The 18264-nt window shown below is 39.7% G+C and overlaps 1 protein-coding gene across 1 annotated transcript in view; it reads right to left on the reverse strand.

Moving 5' to 3' along the window:
• The window catches only part of myo5c (myosin VC), a 33878-nt gene that overhangs the window by 4019 nt on the left and 11595 nt on the right, over positions 1-18264 (reverse strand). Inside the window, exons 17-38 of the mRNA XM_089127563.1 lie at positions 18116-18202; positions 16718-16829; positions 16423-16634; positions 14257-14422; positions 14004-14150; positions 12891-13055; positions 12715-12808; positions 12575-12638; positions 12160-12340; positions 10555-10648; positions 10418-10481; positions 10263-10340; positions 9932-10112; positions 9308-9401; positions 5859-5922; positions 5579-5747; positions 5164-5248; positions 4982-5080; positions 4753-4907; positions 4588-4677; positions 2907-3057; positions 2523-2826 (exon numbers count right to left, since the gene is read on the reverse strand). Coding sequence (XP_088983689.1) covers positions 2523-2826; positions 2907-3057; positions 4588-4677; positions 4753-4907; positions 4982-5080; positions 5164-5248; positions 5579-5747; positions 5859-5922; positions 9308-9401; positions 9932-10112; positions 10263-10340; positions 10418-10481; positions 10555-10648; positions 12160-12340; positions 12575-12638; positions 12715-12808; positions 12891-13055; positions 14004-14150; positions 14257-14422; positions 16423-16634; positions 16718-16829; positions 18116-18202 — 2856 coding nt within the window. The remainder of the gene's footprint in view (positions 1-2522; positions 2827-2906; positions 3058-4587; positions 4678-4752; positions 4908-4981; positions 5081-5163; positions 5249-5578; positions 5748-5858; positions 5923-9307; positions 9402-9931; positions 10113-10262; positions 10341-10417; positions 10482-10554; positions 10649-12159; positions 12341-12574; positions 12639-12714; positions 12809-12890; positions 13056-14003; positions 14151-14256; positions 14423-16422; positions 16635-16717; positions 16830-18115; positions 18203-18264) is intronic.

The raw sequence follows: 18264 nt of genomic DNA on the forward strand, positions 1-18264 counted from the left end.
GTTCAAATATTAGGGGTTGGAAAGATTTTTAAAAGATGAAATAAAATATTATATATATAAAACATATATAAATATGATAAACATTATATTATAAATATTATATATATATAAAATATATTTGGTCAAAAATACAGTAAAAACTACAGAAGCCCTGAACCGCACCATAAAAAACAAAAAATAATAATAATCTAGCATTTAGAGATTAAAGTCGAAACGTTTCGATTTTAATCTTGAAACGTTTCGACTTTAATCTCGAAAACCTAGATTTATTTATTTATTTTTTTTTTTTTTTTATTAAAGTCGAAATGTTTCGAGAGTACGAGAGCGTCTTCCGTAGAAGTTGCGTGTGTGCTTGCCATTGTTTCACATTGCTGCACGCACAGGCATTCATAATGGTGCATAGCGCATGTTTCACACTGTGTGTACGTGTGTGTTTGTGCGTGTGTTATGTTTAAAGGAAATTCAACAGGTGCCAAATCTACCAGCATAGGACGTTATAACATATACTGTGCCGGAATACACTTTAGCCTATGAAAACCAACCCGGAAAACACTTTTGGATGGACTGGATGGAGATATCCAGCTTTATGAATAAATGAATGAGGCATTTATATAGCGCTTTCATATGTCTACTAGGCCTAGACAAAGCACTTTACAACAATCATATCAGATAATCTCTCCTCAACCACCATTAGCGGTTATTATTAAAGGTATAGCGGAGGATTTTCTTTTTCCGGGTGGGTAGTCTATACTATTGGTCCACCTAAGTGTCAATCATTCTGGTGATATGTTTACGTAAGGCCGTCGTACGTGCTCATCCCTGGCACAAGTCATGCACCGCATAGACACGGTAAACATCTCAATTTGTCTAAAGTAGCCTTTTGACCAAATGATAAATGGTATCACCCTGAAATATTCTAAAACCTTGTGTGTTCATGTGTTCATATTCTAAAACCTTGTGTGTTTATTATTACACAAATGCAACAAGCTACTTCTCCATTACATGTATAAAAATAACGTATTATTAACAATGACAATGAGACATATTAGGTTAAGGACCAACGTAATAGCACTGCTTATATGTTGCCATGTAACGTATTTGCGATTTGCAAAATAGTTTACTCAGAACGTATTTCGTGTGATACAGGGTTGTACATACCATGTCTTGAGTCCTCGGTCACTCAATCGATCAGTATAATAAGTAAATAAAACACGGAAGGGCATTTGACATGTTGTCTTTTTTATGAATGTTTTTGAGTTAGTTTAGAATTTGCAACATAATTGTGTAAGGCGTAATAGACGTTTCCTCTCGGGAGTGTTGTGTTTGTCCATGTGCATTTTTTTAAAAAAATTGGAGAGGGCGGGTCTTCTCTAAAATTCGGAAAGATCCTCCGCTATACCTTTAAATCTGAGGAAAATCACGGGTTAAAAGTAAAAAGCTACTATTTTGTGTTGATCCATCATGGCACTTCAACTTCACAAGTGCATTTCTTACACACACACACACACACACACGTGCGCGCGCTCTGAGCCAGTGTAGGCTACACGCACTGTTATGAATACACACACTTCTATGGAAGACTTTATCGACTTTTGTTTTATCGTAAAGTTTTGACTTTAATCTCAAAACGTTTCGACTTTAATCTAAAAAAAAAAAACATTGTAAAAAAAACATTTCGAGATTAAAAGTTGAAACGTTTCGACTTTAATCTCGAAATGCTAGATTTTTATTTATTTATTATCATTTTTTTTTTTTTTACAATTTTTTGTTTTTATGTTGCGGTTCAGGGCTTCCGTAAAAAACAGTAATATTGTGAAATAAAAATATTTTTTTTTATTCGAATATATTTTAAAATGTAATTTATTCCAGTGATCAAAGTTGAATTTTCAGCAGTGTTGTTTTAGTATCAGTGAGCTACTATTAAGAGTTTTTTATGTATATATATAATTTTTTTTAATATATAATATATATAGCACGATCAGCACTGAATACGCACTTTTGCCGGTACAACATGAATATAATTATTATCATAAACATTTAACGTTTAACTTCGGTAGACTGTGCTACAAGGGAACGAGCCGTAGGTTTCCCGACCGCTGTTTTAGTACATCAAGTTAAACTACATTAAAATGAGAAATTTTACCTTGACATTTAGCAAAAATAAATGTTATTATTTAATTTAATATATATTTAAGATATTTTTTAATCTTAAATTTTTTTTTAAATGTTTTTTTTTTTACTATAATAACTATAATAACCCTTCCTTTTATTTTCCCTTATAACTCCAGTCTTCAGTGTCACATGATCCTTCAGAAATCATTCTAATAAACCGATTTGCTGATCAAGAAACATTTCTGATTATTATCAATGATGAAAACAGTTGCTGAAACAAAGTTCATAAGAGCAGCATTTATTTGAATCTAGAACATTCGAGATGTCTTTAGTGTCGCTTTTGATCAATGTAACACATCCTCGCTGAATAACAATAGCGCTTACACACACACACACACACACACACACACCTGATCTGCATGCCCTTACGGCAGGAGCACAGGTCCTTCCGGAGCAGAATGCTGTTCACCGAGGTGGATCCGATGAGGTAGAAGAGCTGTCGTATGACCTGACCCTGCAGCTGCGTCTCCATGCCCTGCTGAGCCATGCTGGTGTGGAACGAGCCGAGCTGCTGCAGGATGGAGCTCACGCTGAACGCCTCGGTCCCGCTGAGGTCCCCGCCATCCTCGTACACGCTGTTCGAGCGCTTGCGGACACCGGTGGGCTTCATGCTGGAGATTCCCTGCAGGCTTTCGTGCTCCAGCATCCCCGTGACTGAACAGAGAGAGGGACTGTTTTACAAGAAATATATGCATTATCATGTAAACGCCAATGTATCAACTTCATTTGCATACTGATCATGGGAAAGAGCGCGTCCTCCATCACGCTGATGAACTGATGGTAGATGTTGATGGCGAGGTCGCTGAGAATCTGCCGGTGCTCTGACAGGTCGAAGTTCTTCAGGCAGTTCTTGTTCTGACGAGGCGTGTTGTGCTTCATGAACTCCTGTTGATGGAGGGAAATTAAGGAATCTCATTGGTTGGTTTCAGGCATTATATACATAAGATAACTTAGAGCCTTTGAAATTATGTGTTGATGTATTAATAATAATACATTGTATTTAGGGCTTGACATTATTCACTTTTTTGCTCACTCACTGTTGCTAGTGCTTTTCCAATGTTTCTAGCCACTCAGCATTTTCACTGGCCATAATTTTGACGTCGATATCATGGGGAAAAACTTCCATTTAGATATTTTTATATTCTCTTATTGTTTTCCAGCAGGTTTATTAGGCTGCTGTCACTTTAAAGGGATACTCCACCGTTTTTTCCCTTAAAGGATTAGTTCACTTTTGAAAAAACTTTTGCTGATAATTTCCTCACCCCCATGTCATTCAAGATGTCCATGTCTTTCTTTCCTCAGTCGAAAAGAAATTTAGGTTTTTGATGAAAACATTCCAGGATTTTTCTCCATATAATGGACTTCAATGGGAACCGGATGGTTCAGGTCCAAAAGACAGTTAATAACAGTTTCAGATGCAGCTTCAAATGTCTTTAAACGACACCAGACGATGAATAAGGGTCTTATCATGCGAAACGATCGGTTATTTCAAAGCTTATTCCAAAACTGTAACTTTTCTAAGGACAAATGCTAGCCTAGCTCTATTCTGTGAGGCGCGTTTGTAACGTCACGTAATACGTAATTACGTTCAAAAGGTCACGGGCGACGTAGCCGAAGTACAGAATCAAAATCGTCCGACATCGTCGTTTTACCTTTTAATTCTTTTTTTGTAAACGGCGTTTGAGTTAGTTTTCACGTTCAACCTATGCGTTCAACTTGTAAACACTCTGACTCTGTACTTCTGGCTACGTCGCCCGTGACCTTTTGAACGTAATTACGTACTACGTGACGTTGCAAACGCGCCTCACAGAATGGAGAAAGGCTAGCATTTGTCCTTAGAAAAGTTACATTTTTGGAATAAGCATTGAAATAACCGATCGTTTCGCATGATAAGACCCTTATTCATCGTCTGGTGTCGTTTAAAGACATTTGAAGCTGCATCTGAAACTGTTATTAACTGTCTTTTGGACCTGAACCATCCGGTTCCCATTGAAGTCCATTATATGGAGAAAAATCCTGGAATGTTTTCATCAAAAACCTAAATTTCTTTTCGACTGAGGAAAGAAAGACATGGACATCTTGGATGACATGGGGGTGAGTAAATTATCAGCAAAAGTTTTTTCAAAAGTGAACTAATCCTTTAAAGGGATACTCCGCTTTTTTTTTTTTTTTTTGGAAATACGCTCATTTTACAACTCCCCCAGAGTTAAACTGTTGAGTTTTACCGTTTTTGAATCCATTCAGCCGATCTCCGGTTCTGGCGGTACCAAGGCTGTGCTCAAAAAGCACTGTGGTTTCTGTGCTGTACTTTTGTCTAAACCCAAACTGCTGAGGATTCCACAATTGGTTATTTTCAAAATGTTCTATTAATGTACTTTAACAGTGAAGGAGAAACACACAGAAAAAAGGCTTTACCTCGTCCCCGCTGTACTGTTTGAGACAGTTGAGGAAGTGATACGTGTTGGAGAGCCAGAAGGACAGAACTTCAAAATTCTCCTGGTGGCCCTAAAATCATAGTCATCATCATAATCATCATCATTAAGGAAACTCTAGCGAGATGTCAGAGAAAAAGTCCCTTACTGAGACGATCTCTTTAATGGCTGTAATGATGCCGTGCATGAGGGACTTGAGCTTGTTTCCATCGTTGAGGTAATCCGAGTGCCTCACACACATGAAGAGGAGATGTGCAGCCAGACCGGGGATCATTTGCACACCCACACCGCGAGGTTTCAGCTCTGCGAATTACAAACCACCGACTAAGTTATGAGGTACGATTAGAACTTACACAGGCTTCACAATATAGATTTACCGAGTATGAGCGCCCGGATCAGCTTGCTTTCATCCTCCTTCTTGTACTCCAACATGCCCAAGTACTCTTTGGGCACGGCCGGTACTGCTTTCTGATTGGCTGATGAGAATGTGAAACATGCAGAGGATGAGACCGGATTGACTAGAGTAAATGCGAAAGCAGGTACATGAAGAGAGTTTTACATGTCACGTGTGTTTGAAGAGCTTTGATTTGGTCTTGAAGTCGTTTTATCAATCTGTCCTTCATGTCTGACTGCTCCTCAAAGTCCTGAAACATTACAATATGATTAACAAATGGACTTTTTTCGGTTGGAAAAATACCTAAATGTCCTTCAGGAAGACAGATTTTTGTGGTACTAAGAGTCTAAATTTTAAAAATATGCATAAATAAATAAATAAATAAATAGATTAAATAAATAGACACATTCATGCATTAATAAAATATATTTAGTATATATTGTATTTTTGTACTGTTTTTGCTACGAGGGGGTGCTTTTATTTGTTATGCATGTATGTTTTGGGGAAAAAAAAGCTAAATTAATGCATGCAAGCACAAATGCAATCATGAGCGTGACCTTTCACACACACACACACACACCATATTCTCAGCTGTGAGGCGGGACGTCTCCTGTCTGAGTTTGTTCTTGGCTTGGCTCTCTGAGAGATGAGCTTTCTGCAGCTGCTGGTTCTCCTCCCGGAGGTCAGCCATCTGTCCCTCCAGCTCTTCTCTTCTTCTCTCGCTCTCTGTAATCTTCTCCTCCAGGTGCCTGTGAACAGAAGCACATCACCTGCTCCTTCAGCCTTGTGCCACGGTCTGTAGTGTAAATACTAGTGTGATACTAGTGTAATGTACAGTTTGAGGGTAATGAACGCCTCACCTGCGTTGTGCTTGCTCCTCTTCAACAGTGTGCTGAATCTCTTTTGATAACCCCTTTATTTTTGCTGCAACATTTAAGTTGTAAAGAAGTGCCAACAGATAAGACATTTTCATATTGAGGCCTACCACAACTGAATAAACAGATGGATCAGTCTCTTGTGATTGGTCTACTCTGCTCTGATTGGTCAGATGGATCAGTCTGTTGTGATTGGTCTACTCTGCTCTGATTGGTCAGATGGATCAGTCTGTTGTGATTGGTCTACTCTGTTCTGATTGGTCAGATGGCCCAGTCTGTTTTAATTGGTCTACTCTGCTCTGATTGGTCAGATGGATCAGTCTGTTGTGATTGGTCTACTCTGCTCTGATTGGTCAGATGGATCAGTCTGTAGTGATTGGTCTACTCTGCTCTGATTGGTCAGATGGATCTGTCTGTTGTGATTGGTCTACTCTGTTCTGATTGGTCAGATGGATCAGTCTCTTGTGATTGGTCTACTCTGCTCTGATTGGTCTAATGTCTCAGTCTGTTGTGATTGGTCTACTCTGCTCTGATTGGTCAGATGGATCAGTCTGTTGTGATTGGTCTACTCTGTTCTGATTGGTCAGATGGCCCAGTCTGTTTTAATTGGTCTACTCTGCTCTGATTGGTCAGATGGATCTGTCTGTTGTGATTGGTCTACTCTGTTCTGATTGGTCAGATGCCTCAGTCTGTTGTGATTGGTCTACTCTGCTCTGATTGGTCTAATGTCTCAGTCTGTTGTGATTGGTCTACTCTGCTCTGATTGGTCTAATGTCTCAGTCTGTTGTGATTGGTCTACTCTGCTCTGATTGGTCAGATGGATCAGTCTGTTGTGATTGGTCTACTCTGTTCTGATTGGTCAGATGGCCCAGTCTGTTTTAATTGGTCTACTCTGCTCTGATTGGTCAGATGGATCAGTCTGTTGTGATTGGTCTACTCTGCTCTGATTGGTCAGATGGATCAGTCTGTAGTGATTGGTCTACTCTGCTCTGATTGGTCAGATGGATCTGTCTGTTGTGATTGGTCTACTCTGTTCTGATTGGTCAGATGGATCAGTCTCTTGTGATTGGTCTACTCTGCTCTGATTGGTCTAATGTCTCAGTCTGTTGTGATTGGTCTACTCTGCTCTGATTGGTCAGATGGATCAGTCTGTTGTGATTGGTCTACTCTGTTCTGATTGGTCAGATGGCCCAGTCTGTTTTAATTGGTCTACTCTGCTCTGATTGGTCAGATGGATCAGTCTGTTGTGATTGGTCTACTCTGTTCTGATTGGTCAGATGGCCCAGTCTGTTTTAATTGGTCTACTCTGCTCTGATTGGTCAGATGGATCAGTCTGTTGTGATTGGTCTACTCTGCTCTGATTGGTCAGATGCCTCAGTCTGTAGTGATTGGTCTACTCTGTTCTGATTGGTCAGATGGCCCAGTCTGTTGTGATTGGTCTACTCTGTTCTGATTGGTCAGATGGATCAGTCTGTAGTGATTGGTCTACTCTGCTCTGATTGGTAAGATGGCCCAGTCTGTTGTGATTGGTCTACTCTGCTCTGATTGGTAAGATGGCCCAGTCTGTAGTGATTGGTCTACTCTGTTCTGATTGGTCAGATGGCCCAGTCTGTTTTAATTGGTCTACTCTGCTCTGATTGGTCTAATGTCTCAGTCTGTTGTGATTGGTCTACTCTGCTCTGATTGGTCAGATGGCCCAGTCTGTTGTGATTGGTCTACTCTGCTCTGATTGGTCAGATGGCCCAGTCTGTTGTGATTGGTCTACTCTGTTCTGATTGGTCTACTCTGCTCTGATTGGTCAGATGGCCCAGTCTGTTGTGATTGGTCTACTCTGGTCTGATTGGTCAGATGTCTCAGTCTGTTGTGATTGGTCTACTCTGGTCTGATTGGTCAGATGTCTCAGTCTGTTGTGATTGGTCTACTCTGCTCTGATTGGTCAGATGGCCTAGTCTGTTGTGATTGGTCTACTCTGTTCTGATTGGTCTACTCTGCTCTGATTGGTCAGATGGCCCAGTCTGTTGTGATTGGTCTACTCTGCTCTGATTGGTCAGATGGCCCAGTCTGTTGTGATTGGTCTACTCTGTTCTGATTGGTCTACTCTGCTCTGATTGGTCAGATGGCCCAGTCTGTTGTGATTGGTCTACTCTGTTCTGATTGGTCTACTCTGCTCTGATTGGTCAGATGGCCCAGTCTGTTGTGATTGGTCTACTCTGTTCTGATTGGTCAGATGGCCCAGTCTGTTTTAATTGGTCTACTCTGCTCTGATTGGTCTAATGTCTCAGTCTGTTGTGATTGGTCTACTCTGCTCTGATTGGTCAGATGGCCCAGTCTGTTGTGATTGGTCTACTCTGGTCTGATTGGTCAGATGTCTCAGTCTGTTGTGATTGGTCTACTCTGTTCTGATTGGTCAGATGTCTCAGTCTGTTGTGATTGGTCTACTCTGCTCTGATTGGTCAGATGGATCAGTCTGTTGTGATTGGTCTACTCTGCTCTGATTGGTCAGATGCCTCAGTCTGTAGTGATTGGTCTACTCTGTTCTGATTGGTCAGATGGATCAGTCTGTAGTGATTAGTCTACTCTGCTCTGATTGGTAAGATGGCCCAGTCTGTTGTGATTGGTCTACTCTGCTCTGATTGGTCAGACGCCTCAGTCTGTTTTAATTGGTCTACTCTGCTCTGATTGGTCTAATGTCTTAGTCTGTTGTGATTGGTCTACTCTGCTCTGATTGGTCAGATGGCCCAGTCTGTTGTGATTGGTCTACTCTGCTCTGATTGGTCAGATGGCCCAGTCTGTTGTGATTGGTCTACTCTGTTCTGATTGGTCTACTCTGCTCTGATTGGTCAGATGGCCCAGTCTGTTGTGATTGGTCTACTCTGTTCTGATTGGTCTACTCTGTTCTGATTGGTCAGATGGCCCAGTCTGTTGTGATTGGTCTACTCTGCTCTGATTGGTCAGATGTCTCAGTCTGTTGTAATTGGTCTACTCTGTTCTGATTGGTCAGATGTCTCAGTCTGTTGTGATTGGTCTACTCTGTTCTGATTGGTCAGATGTCTCAGTCTGTTGTGATTTGTCTACTCTACAACAGTGTTTGAGGGCAGGTCAAAGTAGATGTTGTTTGCAGGCATTATGCAAATTTGTTACAAACCAACATAGGTTTGTGCAGGAAGTAAGACTGGAGTCACTGACGACTCGTTTCAAGCAGTTCAGAATCGGTTCTTTCTTTCAGGACACAATAACTCCATTTATCTGCACTTTGATCTTTGAAACTTTGCAGACCTTTTACATTCAATTACACTACTTGAAAGTAATATCCGAAAATGCATTATAGGGGCACTTTAAAAAATTGTATAACATCCTATCCTGCAGTCCAGATCTGTCCAAAATATTTTTCCGCATGCATAAAACCTAATGTATTTAAAATGTGTTTGGCTTACCACTCATCTCAGCGCTCTGATCTTGTAACTGGGTCTCCAGCTCGTGTTTGTGGCGGTTCAGTTCCGACACCTGCTGCTTCAGCTCTGGAATCACCTGCACACAGAAAGTCACCATCATCACCAGGTGACTATGTTTATTGGTGGAGTAGATGATAGTTTTAACCAATTGGGGAGTGGGGTGGGACTAAGCTTCAACAATCATTCCTGTTTGGCTCAGAGGAACAAACCGCATGGGTTTCTTTAAAACAATCGATGCTGATTAAAACTTGATGATGCAGTCACGTTCACTACGGAGCCTCTGAATGTCTAACTGAGACGAACGCAATCCCACAGAAAAGCAGAGAATCTCCTCTTTATAAAACATACAGATTGGATTAGCGGATATTAAAGTTATTAAACATTTAAAGGGATACTTCTGATGAACATTAAAGAAAATATTTTGAAGAACGATTGGAACTTTGGCACCATTGACTTTTTATTTCTACTATGGAAGATCGAATTTGAGGGCGAGTAAATGATGACAGAATTTTCCTTTTTGAGTGGAGTATCTCTTTAAGAACGATAGGTATTTTTAACGATTAAACTACTCTAAATAAACATAGAAGCTACATAAATACACCCTACCATGCTCTCAGCAGCGAGGCGGGCCACTTCCTGCCCGATGCTTTGGTTGACGCTACTTTTCTCCTGAAAGAGAGCTTTATGCTGCTCGTTCTCTCGGTTTAAATGTTCATTTTTGAAGACCAGAGCTTCCAGTTGACTCTCATAAGCCTCTTTCAGCTCCCGTTGCTGAGTTTCTATCACCCTGAGAAAGAAGGACAGTAAAATGATCATCTATTTTAATGTATAATATATATTATTTATAAAAATGAAATAGTTGCAAAAGCACGTTTCCTTTTCTTAAAGCAATTTTTTTTCTTTTTGATGAGAAAACAAACTTATGGATTATACATACTTCGCAGCTTTCTCCATGCCATCAAAAGCAGTGAGAAGATCAGCTCCATCATCATTATCTGAGGCTTCTTCGTTCAGCCTGGAGTAAAAGAGACAATCTGAATCAAGCTAATCCAGATAAAAATCAGCGCTGAGAATCCCAATATGCTGACGCACCTGTGGATGAGATCTTCCTCTGCGGTGTGACTGAGCAGCTGCCTCGCGATTAAACTCATCTTAGCTGATGGAGAAAGACAGCTCAGCGTTTTATAGTTTTACATGTATTGTTCATTGTTTCATAGTCTGTTTTATACCTCTGGCTTGAAGACTTTGAGCTCTCTTGGTTTTTTCAGCTTCAGCTCGTTGCATCTGCAGGCTGTTGATTTCTTTCCGTAAATCTGGTATGACCTTCAAATGTCACAAAAAAGCTATTATTACTGTAATAACCAATGTATAAAGGCCTGTTTACACCAAGAACAGTAACTATAAAGACAACTATAGTATATTATCTTTCTAAAATGATGTGGATTCTGATAGGCTGTAAATGTTTTTTATAATTCAGCAGCTGGGAAAAAACTTTATGGTTATCCAGGGTATATACAGGAATCATAGAGATGAATTTACTACCTTTTCCACAATATTTTTTACTATTTATTCATAATCCCACGTTTATAATGAACAACTCGCTATGGTTATTGTGTTATTAAAAACTGTGTACGCAGAGGGGCGGGGTGACCAAAGCTCATTATCCTTTAAAGGCATATGCACTGAAACGGCGTGCTGAAAACAGAGCTGATTTTGACCAGGTAAAATTAGTGTTTTCTTAAAATACTAATGAGAATTTTTAATAAAAGTATATTACAAAGTATTCATTTAGACCCTAAAGATTCATATTAACTTGTACAAAAATGGCATTATGTGACCCCTTTAACCCTTAAATCCTTTAACATTTTACATTACCATTCTAGCAACGTTTGGTGCAAAATGAAAATGAAATTACATAATTTACATTTGCCATTTCATACACTAGTTTTAATAAGCATATTGAAACGCTTTATAAGTGGCAAAATTAAAATTAAAATGCAGTACAGAAATGATTAGATGTGTAACATGTTCAAGCAAAAACTGTGCCAAAATGATCATTTAAATGTTATTTCTCGCAGTCAAGACACTCGTGAGTCGCGATTGCATTTTCATGAAATGTCCCGCAATGGATGTAGCAAAATTCAATGTGCACATTGAAAATGCATTCTGAGCCGATCCCGCCCCCTCCTGGCCTGTCAATCACTGCATCAAGGCGGGGCTCGGCAACAACAGGTAAACATAACATATTATGGCCATATCGTCCTTTGTGAACACTAGATTAGCATTTGCAGAAAGGAAAACTAGTGCTTCAAAATCAGGAAAAGAAAGTTTTAGAGAAGTTCAGGTTTCAGGCTATAGAGGACAAAATAATAAATAATATGAAAATAAAATAAAAAATAAATATGCACGAACCACACATTCAAATATATAAATAATCACGTGTAAATAATGTATACTGCATAATATTTGAAAAAAAATAAAATATTCAATATCAAAAAATAGGGAGATATACAAATGAATTAAATAATAATAAAAGAAATTGGAGAATCACTATGAAGAACATTAGATAATTATTTGAATTAATATACAAATACAAAGTTAAAATTTTTCGCAATTAATTTATATTGTATTATTTGGGAATTTAATCAATTATTTGTATATTTCCACGCACATTTGATTTATTTTTGCAGGTTTCATTGTCAAGAGTCAATATTAGGCTTCGGTTTCCTGTAAATGCCTTGGAAGCCCTGTAAGAAAACAGCCATTTGTACCTGTTCTTAAAAAATGGGGGGGGAAATGTAAGAAAAAAAGAGAAAGGCAGAGTTGTGATTCACCTTGACGTGTTTGGTGAGCTGCAGCAGTTGTTCTTGCAGTTCTGCGTTGACCTTCAGTTCGTCCTCCACTTGCGTCTGGAGTCTGATTCGCTCCTCTCTCAATCTACGGCTTTCCTCTTTCAGTGCTTGGATCTCTTTATCCGAGTCTTCCTTCTGGAGTTCACCGTTGTGCTCCGCCACCCTGACAGAACAGCACGGATTTGGACAAAAAAGTTTGGACAAAGGTCTGATTGATAGCCAAACAAAAGGAAACGGGAAATGTCCAACAACTCAAAGTTGGGTCTGCTCCTCACAAAGTTATCGTGTAGCTTCAGACGCCCACTTTTGGGCCATTTTTATGGTGTTTTATGAACTTGTATGTGAGCAACTTTTGAGATTCACTGAGGAAATGAACTCGACGAAAGCGCGCTCTTACTTTCTAAACCTCTCCTCTCTTTCCAGATCTTCCATCAGCTTTCTCTTCACATCCTCAAATTGGTCTGGAAAACAAATGTTTCGTAAGTTACAGTCACATACTCTTCATTATCACGGTTTTAAAAACAGCTCACTCTTCACCTTGCATCTGCTGGATCGTGTCTTTCAGTTTCTGCTGCAAAGCTTTATTCACCTGAACCAGTTTCTCTTTATCATTCTGAAGCAGAGCGATCGTCTTAGAGGAGAGAACAAAGTGAACAACCTCATAATTATATTCAATACTGTATCAATGTTGTACAAATCAGTGTGTCTATTACCTGATTGGACTCTTCTGAGTGTGTTCTCGCTCTCTCCTCTAAAGCTGTCATCTCATTGGTTAGCTTTCCAAGCTCGGCCTCCAGAGCCTGGATCTTTTCTAGTCCGTGAGATCGTGCATTAGACAAACTGGCGAGTCTCTCCATGAGGCCACGGTTCTCTTTATTCTTGAGCAAAAGAGAGAAAGGGCTTGTTTTTCAGAGATGCCACAGACAATGACATATTTAAACCTATGAGGTTGTTCGTTTCAGAGTCACACTCGGGGTGTTCGGGTCCAAATGGACCCAAAGGGCGGGATTCATATTTAAACCAAAAAAAAATCATGATTTTCTTTTTTTTACTCGTTTTTTATAATATTTTTTCTTTTCTTTTTTGGTGTTTTGAGAAAATTTTAAAAATAAAAAAAAGTTATAATTAGTATTAATGCAATAATTATGACAAAATTTCCCCCCATTGAACATAATAGAAAAAATATATTTAAAAAAAAAATATTTTTTTATTTTTCAAGATCGTGGCTGATTTGTAGATTGTACGCACAAAAAAACTCAGTATTTTCACATTTTTGCCAATGTCCCATTCATTTTCCATGCCCGAACACCCCAAGTGTGACTATTTTTTTTACAACCACTTAGACTATTCACATCCTGTCCCCATTTTTTTGGGGTGTTCAAATACCAAATACCAACAAAGTCACAAAATTTCGGACCATTCCGAGGAAGCTGTGATTTTTAAAAAAAAAATTATTTAAATTCTTCGGGTCCGTTCGGGCCGGGTTAAAGAGTCCGGATAAGTCTCTAAATACACAAACACGACTAGCTGAGCCTATGACACAATAGAAATATGATTAAATGGAGATCAAATAGAGACTTTGGTTGAAGTCTCCAGGAAAAAAAGTCACAACAGTGTATCAAACTTTGCTCAAATTTGCCAAGATACCAAAGTTGGAGATCTCAACATGAGCTCTTCTCAGCAAGTGATCCACAATCATTTTATAGCTCTATATACTTACTGTACATCAACTACTGACCAGTAGAAACTATTTTTTTAAGAAACATCTCCCTGAGATATGATGAACATCCTCGATCAATAACCTTTTCCAGGTTGTCTGATCGTACCTGCTCTTCCACTTTCTTGCGCAGCTGCTGGACTCTGTAGGAAAGCTGAACGTTGATGACGAGCCGTCGCATTGTTTGAAATCGCCGGCGCACCAGCCAAGCTCGAGCGTACTTCTGCAGAACCAGAGCCTTGTGCTCCGCCACCATCTATAATAAGCACACACAAGCGATTGAATTGACATGATCAAACTTGTGAACTGCATGGTCAAAAATGCTTCAACAAAAGGACAAAAGATGAGACTGGTTGCTTTGCCTTTCTGTAGCGTTTGCGGGCCATCCATCCTCTGGTGTAGGCCTGTATGATGACTGCAGCTCTCAGGACGAGCTGGTAAATCTTCCGCACCAGATACCCACGGCAGTGTCTCTGAATCACCACAGCGGCCCAGCCCTGCTTCAGCGCCAGAGCCGTCACCGTGCGTCTGAGACAGGAAAGCAAGGGTTTTCAGGATAAATTCATTTCTGTGATCATCCTAACTGTAATGTTCTCCAAAAGTAGCATATAACGGAAAGGTCTGTGCTCTTTTTTAGTTGTCTATGTATAGACAATTAAACAATGCAACAGATCAATGTCAGTTGTGTCACATCAGCTACGTATAAATCACATCAGCTTGACATGTCTTGACAAGCACCTTTTGAACTGAAAATAAGTGTGAACAAGTGAATAACGGTTTAAAGGAGCAGTAAGCCATTTCTGAGAAACACTGTTGAAAGTGATTTGGTCTGCACAACGCACTTGTGACCAATCAGCAGTAGGGGGCGTGTCCACTCATTTTGGGGGAGGAGAGTGAGTTAGCCAATCTGCAGTAGGGGGTGTGTCTACTCATGATAGGGGAGGAGAGCGAGTGAGCCAATCAGCAGTAGGGGGCGTGTCTACTCATGACAGGGGAGGAGAGCGAGTGAGCCAATCAGCAGTAGGGGGCGTGTCTACTCATGATAGGGGATGAGAGCGAGTGAGCCAATCAGCAGTAGGGGGCGTGTCTACTCATGATAGGGGATGAGAGCGAGTGAGCCAATCAGCAGAAGGGGGCGTGTCCACTCATATTGGGGGAGGAGAGTGAGCCAATCAGCAGTATGGGGTGTGTCCACTCATGATAGGGGAGGAGAGCGAGTGAGCCAATCAGCAGTAGGGGGTGTGTCCACTCATATTGGGGGAGGAGAGTGAGCCAATCAGCAGAAGGGGGCGTGTCTACTCATGATAGGGGAGGAGAGCGAGTGAGCCAATCAGCAGTAGGGGGTGTGTCCACTCATGTTAGGGGAGGAGAGCGAGTGAGCCAATCAGCAGAAGGGGGCGTGTCCACTCATATTGGGGGAGGAGAGTGAGCCAATTAACAGTAGGGGGTGTGTCCACTCACGACGGGGGAGGAGAGCGAGTGAGCCAATCAGCAGTAGGGGGCGTGTCCACTCATGATAGGGGATGAGAGCGAGTGAGCCAATCAGGAGTAGGTGGTGTGTCCACTTATGATGGGAGAGGGGAGTGAGCCAATCAGCAGTAGGGGGCGTGTCCACTCACGATGGGGGAGGAGAGCGAGTGAGCCAATCAGCAGTAGGGGGCGTGTCCACTCATGATAGGGGATGAGAGCGAGTGAACCAATCAGGAGTAGGGGGTGTGTCCACTCATGATAGGGGATGAGAGTGAGCCAATCAGCAGAAGGGGGCATGTCTACTCATGATGGGGGAGGAGAGCGAGTGAGCCAATCAGGAGTAGGGGGTGTGTCCACTCATGATAGGGGAGGAGAGCGAGTGAGCCTTTTCAAGCATTTTGGGGGCGGAGCAATGAAGGGAGGGGCGTGTTTGTTTGGATTGATTTGATATATGAAGTATTTCTCAGAAATCACTTACTGCATCTTTAAAATAAAATTGTAAAAGTTGTATGCAATACTTTTACGGAATTTGTTTGTCCTTTTTTGGAGTTTGGCGTGCATGCAATGCAATGACACGAGGGTTTTAAGCATCCCAAGATGCATGTGTTCTGCTTTATTCTGTTGTGCTAATTTCTAGCTGTTTTAAAACCATCCGTTAACATTACCATTTAAATGTTTAGGGTCAGTAATGTTTAATTAATACTTTAATTTATTAAGGGTGAATTAAATTGATCAAAAGTGACAGTAAAGGCATGAATAATTTTACAAACGATTTCTATTTCAATTAAATGCTGTTCTTCTGAACCTTCTAGTCATCAAAGAAAATCAACATTGATAATAATCAGAAATGTTTCTTGAGCAGCAAATCATCATATTAGAATGATTTCTGAAGGATCATGTGACACCGAAGACTGGAGTAAATTCAGCTTTGAATCACAGGAATAAATCAAGTTTGAAAAATTATTTTAAATTGTAATAATATTTCACAATATTACTGTATTTTTGCAGTATTATCAAGAAAGATTTAAGAAGATCGCTAGTGCTCTGTTCACACTCACCTGATCTGTTTCTTTCCACGCACGTACTGTTGTATAGTGATAGCCGCTTGTCTCATGTGCAGGAACCTGCGTCTCTGCCTCCAGCCCCTCACGTGCTTCTGAATGGTCACGCACGCCGCACGCAGATGATCCGAACGCAGCTTCTCCAGGTACGCCACCTGTCCCGCCCGGAAGAAGATCTTCGTCCGACCAAACTTGTACTGGTTGGAATCCTGCAATGAACCAAAGATGACACTTTTCAGAACATGGTTGTAGATCACGAGCTCTCAGATGAACCACAGTGCAGTTCTCTTACAGGAATGAGTTTCTGCAGGACCGTCCTGCACGTCTGCTTCTTCTCTCCCAGCTTCAGCTCTGACTGGCTCATCAAGATACTGTAACGGCTGTAAAACTCGATATACGTCCACCTGTAAGGATGGACAGAGAGGATGAGGCGTTACAGAAAAGAGAGAGACCATTGAGACCTTGGTTGGATCTTCTGATGTGTCTTGAGATTTGCTTGGATTTTTGTTGTATTAAAATATGCATAATTCTCACAAAAACATCACATTTTACACAAAGATAATAAAAAACAAACACACAAACAAACAATAAATAGATTTTAAGGAAAATTATTCTAATGATGACACTGTGACAATTCAGAATACTACATAAATATATTTCTTTCACCTTACAATAATTGGTTTTCAAATTATATGGTTTAAAAAAATGTGTATAAAAAAACAATGAATATAGTATTTATTAATATTTTGAATTAGTTTTTATTTTTATGTTTTCATTTTAATTTTTGTTCAAGTTTTAGTTTTTTTGTTATGTGCTTTTGTCATAATTAGTTTTTTTATATTTCTATGTAGTTTCAATTGATAAAAAACTACATTTCAAATTTTTATTTCAGTTTTTATTTTAGTAAATTTGTCATTTTTATATTTTGATTTCATTTAGTTTTAGTCATTTTGTTATGTGTTTTTTGTTATATTTATTAGATTTTGTTATATTTGTTATATATTCAGCATTCATTATAAATATTATATCTAATACTAGATATAAATATTAAAAAACTAATACAAAATATTATATAAATATTTATATATATATATTTATATAGTATTAGTTTTTAATATATATATATATATATATATATATATATACAATATTTTATTTAAGCTTCAAAATACAACTACTTAATTTCAGTTAGCTGCCAAGGAAACATTTTATTTAATTTGATCTTTATTTCAATTAAATTTTTATACTTTTATAGTTTTAATTAATGATGAATATGAAAACACTGATATTCTGTCCTAAATATACATCACTATAGATACAGTGTGCCTTCCTAAATATTTCTGTTTTGTGTCATTCAGTCATGTGATAACATACACAACACACATACAGTTTGAAAATCACAAAGGTCTTCACAGAAGTGTTCAAAATGAAGTTAAAAAGGCCACATAGTGAGGTTTTGATGGTGCATTGAGAGTTAAAACTTGTGAGATAGGAGAAGATTACTGAGAACTTCACATATAAGTTCTGCCAATTCACACTGAACCGACAGACGCAGACCAACACCGACAGTCACCAGATTACAGCACGTCACTTCTCAGAGGAGTGACACACCGATCCGACAAAACTCGACGAAGAGTCAGTTGCCGTCTGTCGGCGCGCTGTGGCCTGAACTTGAGTTAATGCCGCTCACCTGGATGGGTAACTCTGGGCACTGATGCGGATGGTCTCCAGCACACCACAGGCCCTCAGCTGCTGCACCACACGCTTTGGGTCGTACCTGAGCAAACACACACACACACACACACACACACCGTTTCATTTACTCTATACAACCAACAG

The sequence above is a fragment of the Pimephales promelas genome, chromosome 25 (genome assembly GCF_988280905.1).
Source record: "Pimephales promelas chromosome 25, fPimPro1.hap1.1, whole genome shotgun sequence".
Lineage (NCBI taxonomy): Eukaryota > Metazoa > Chordata > Actinopteri > Cypriniformes > Leuciscidae > Pimephales > Pimephales promelas.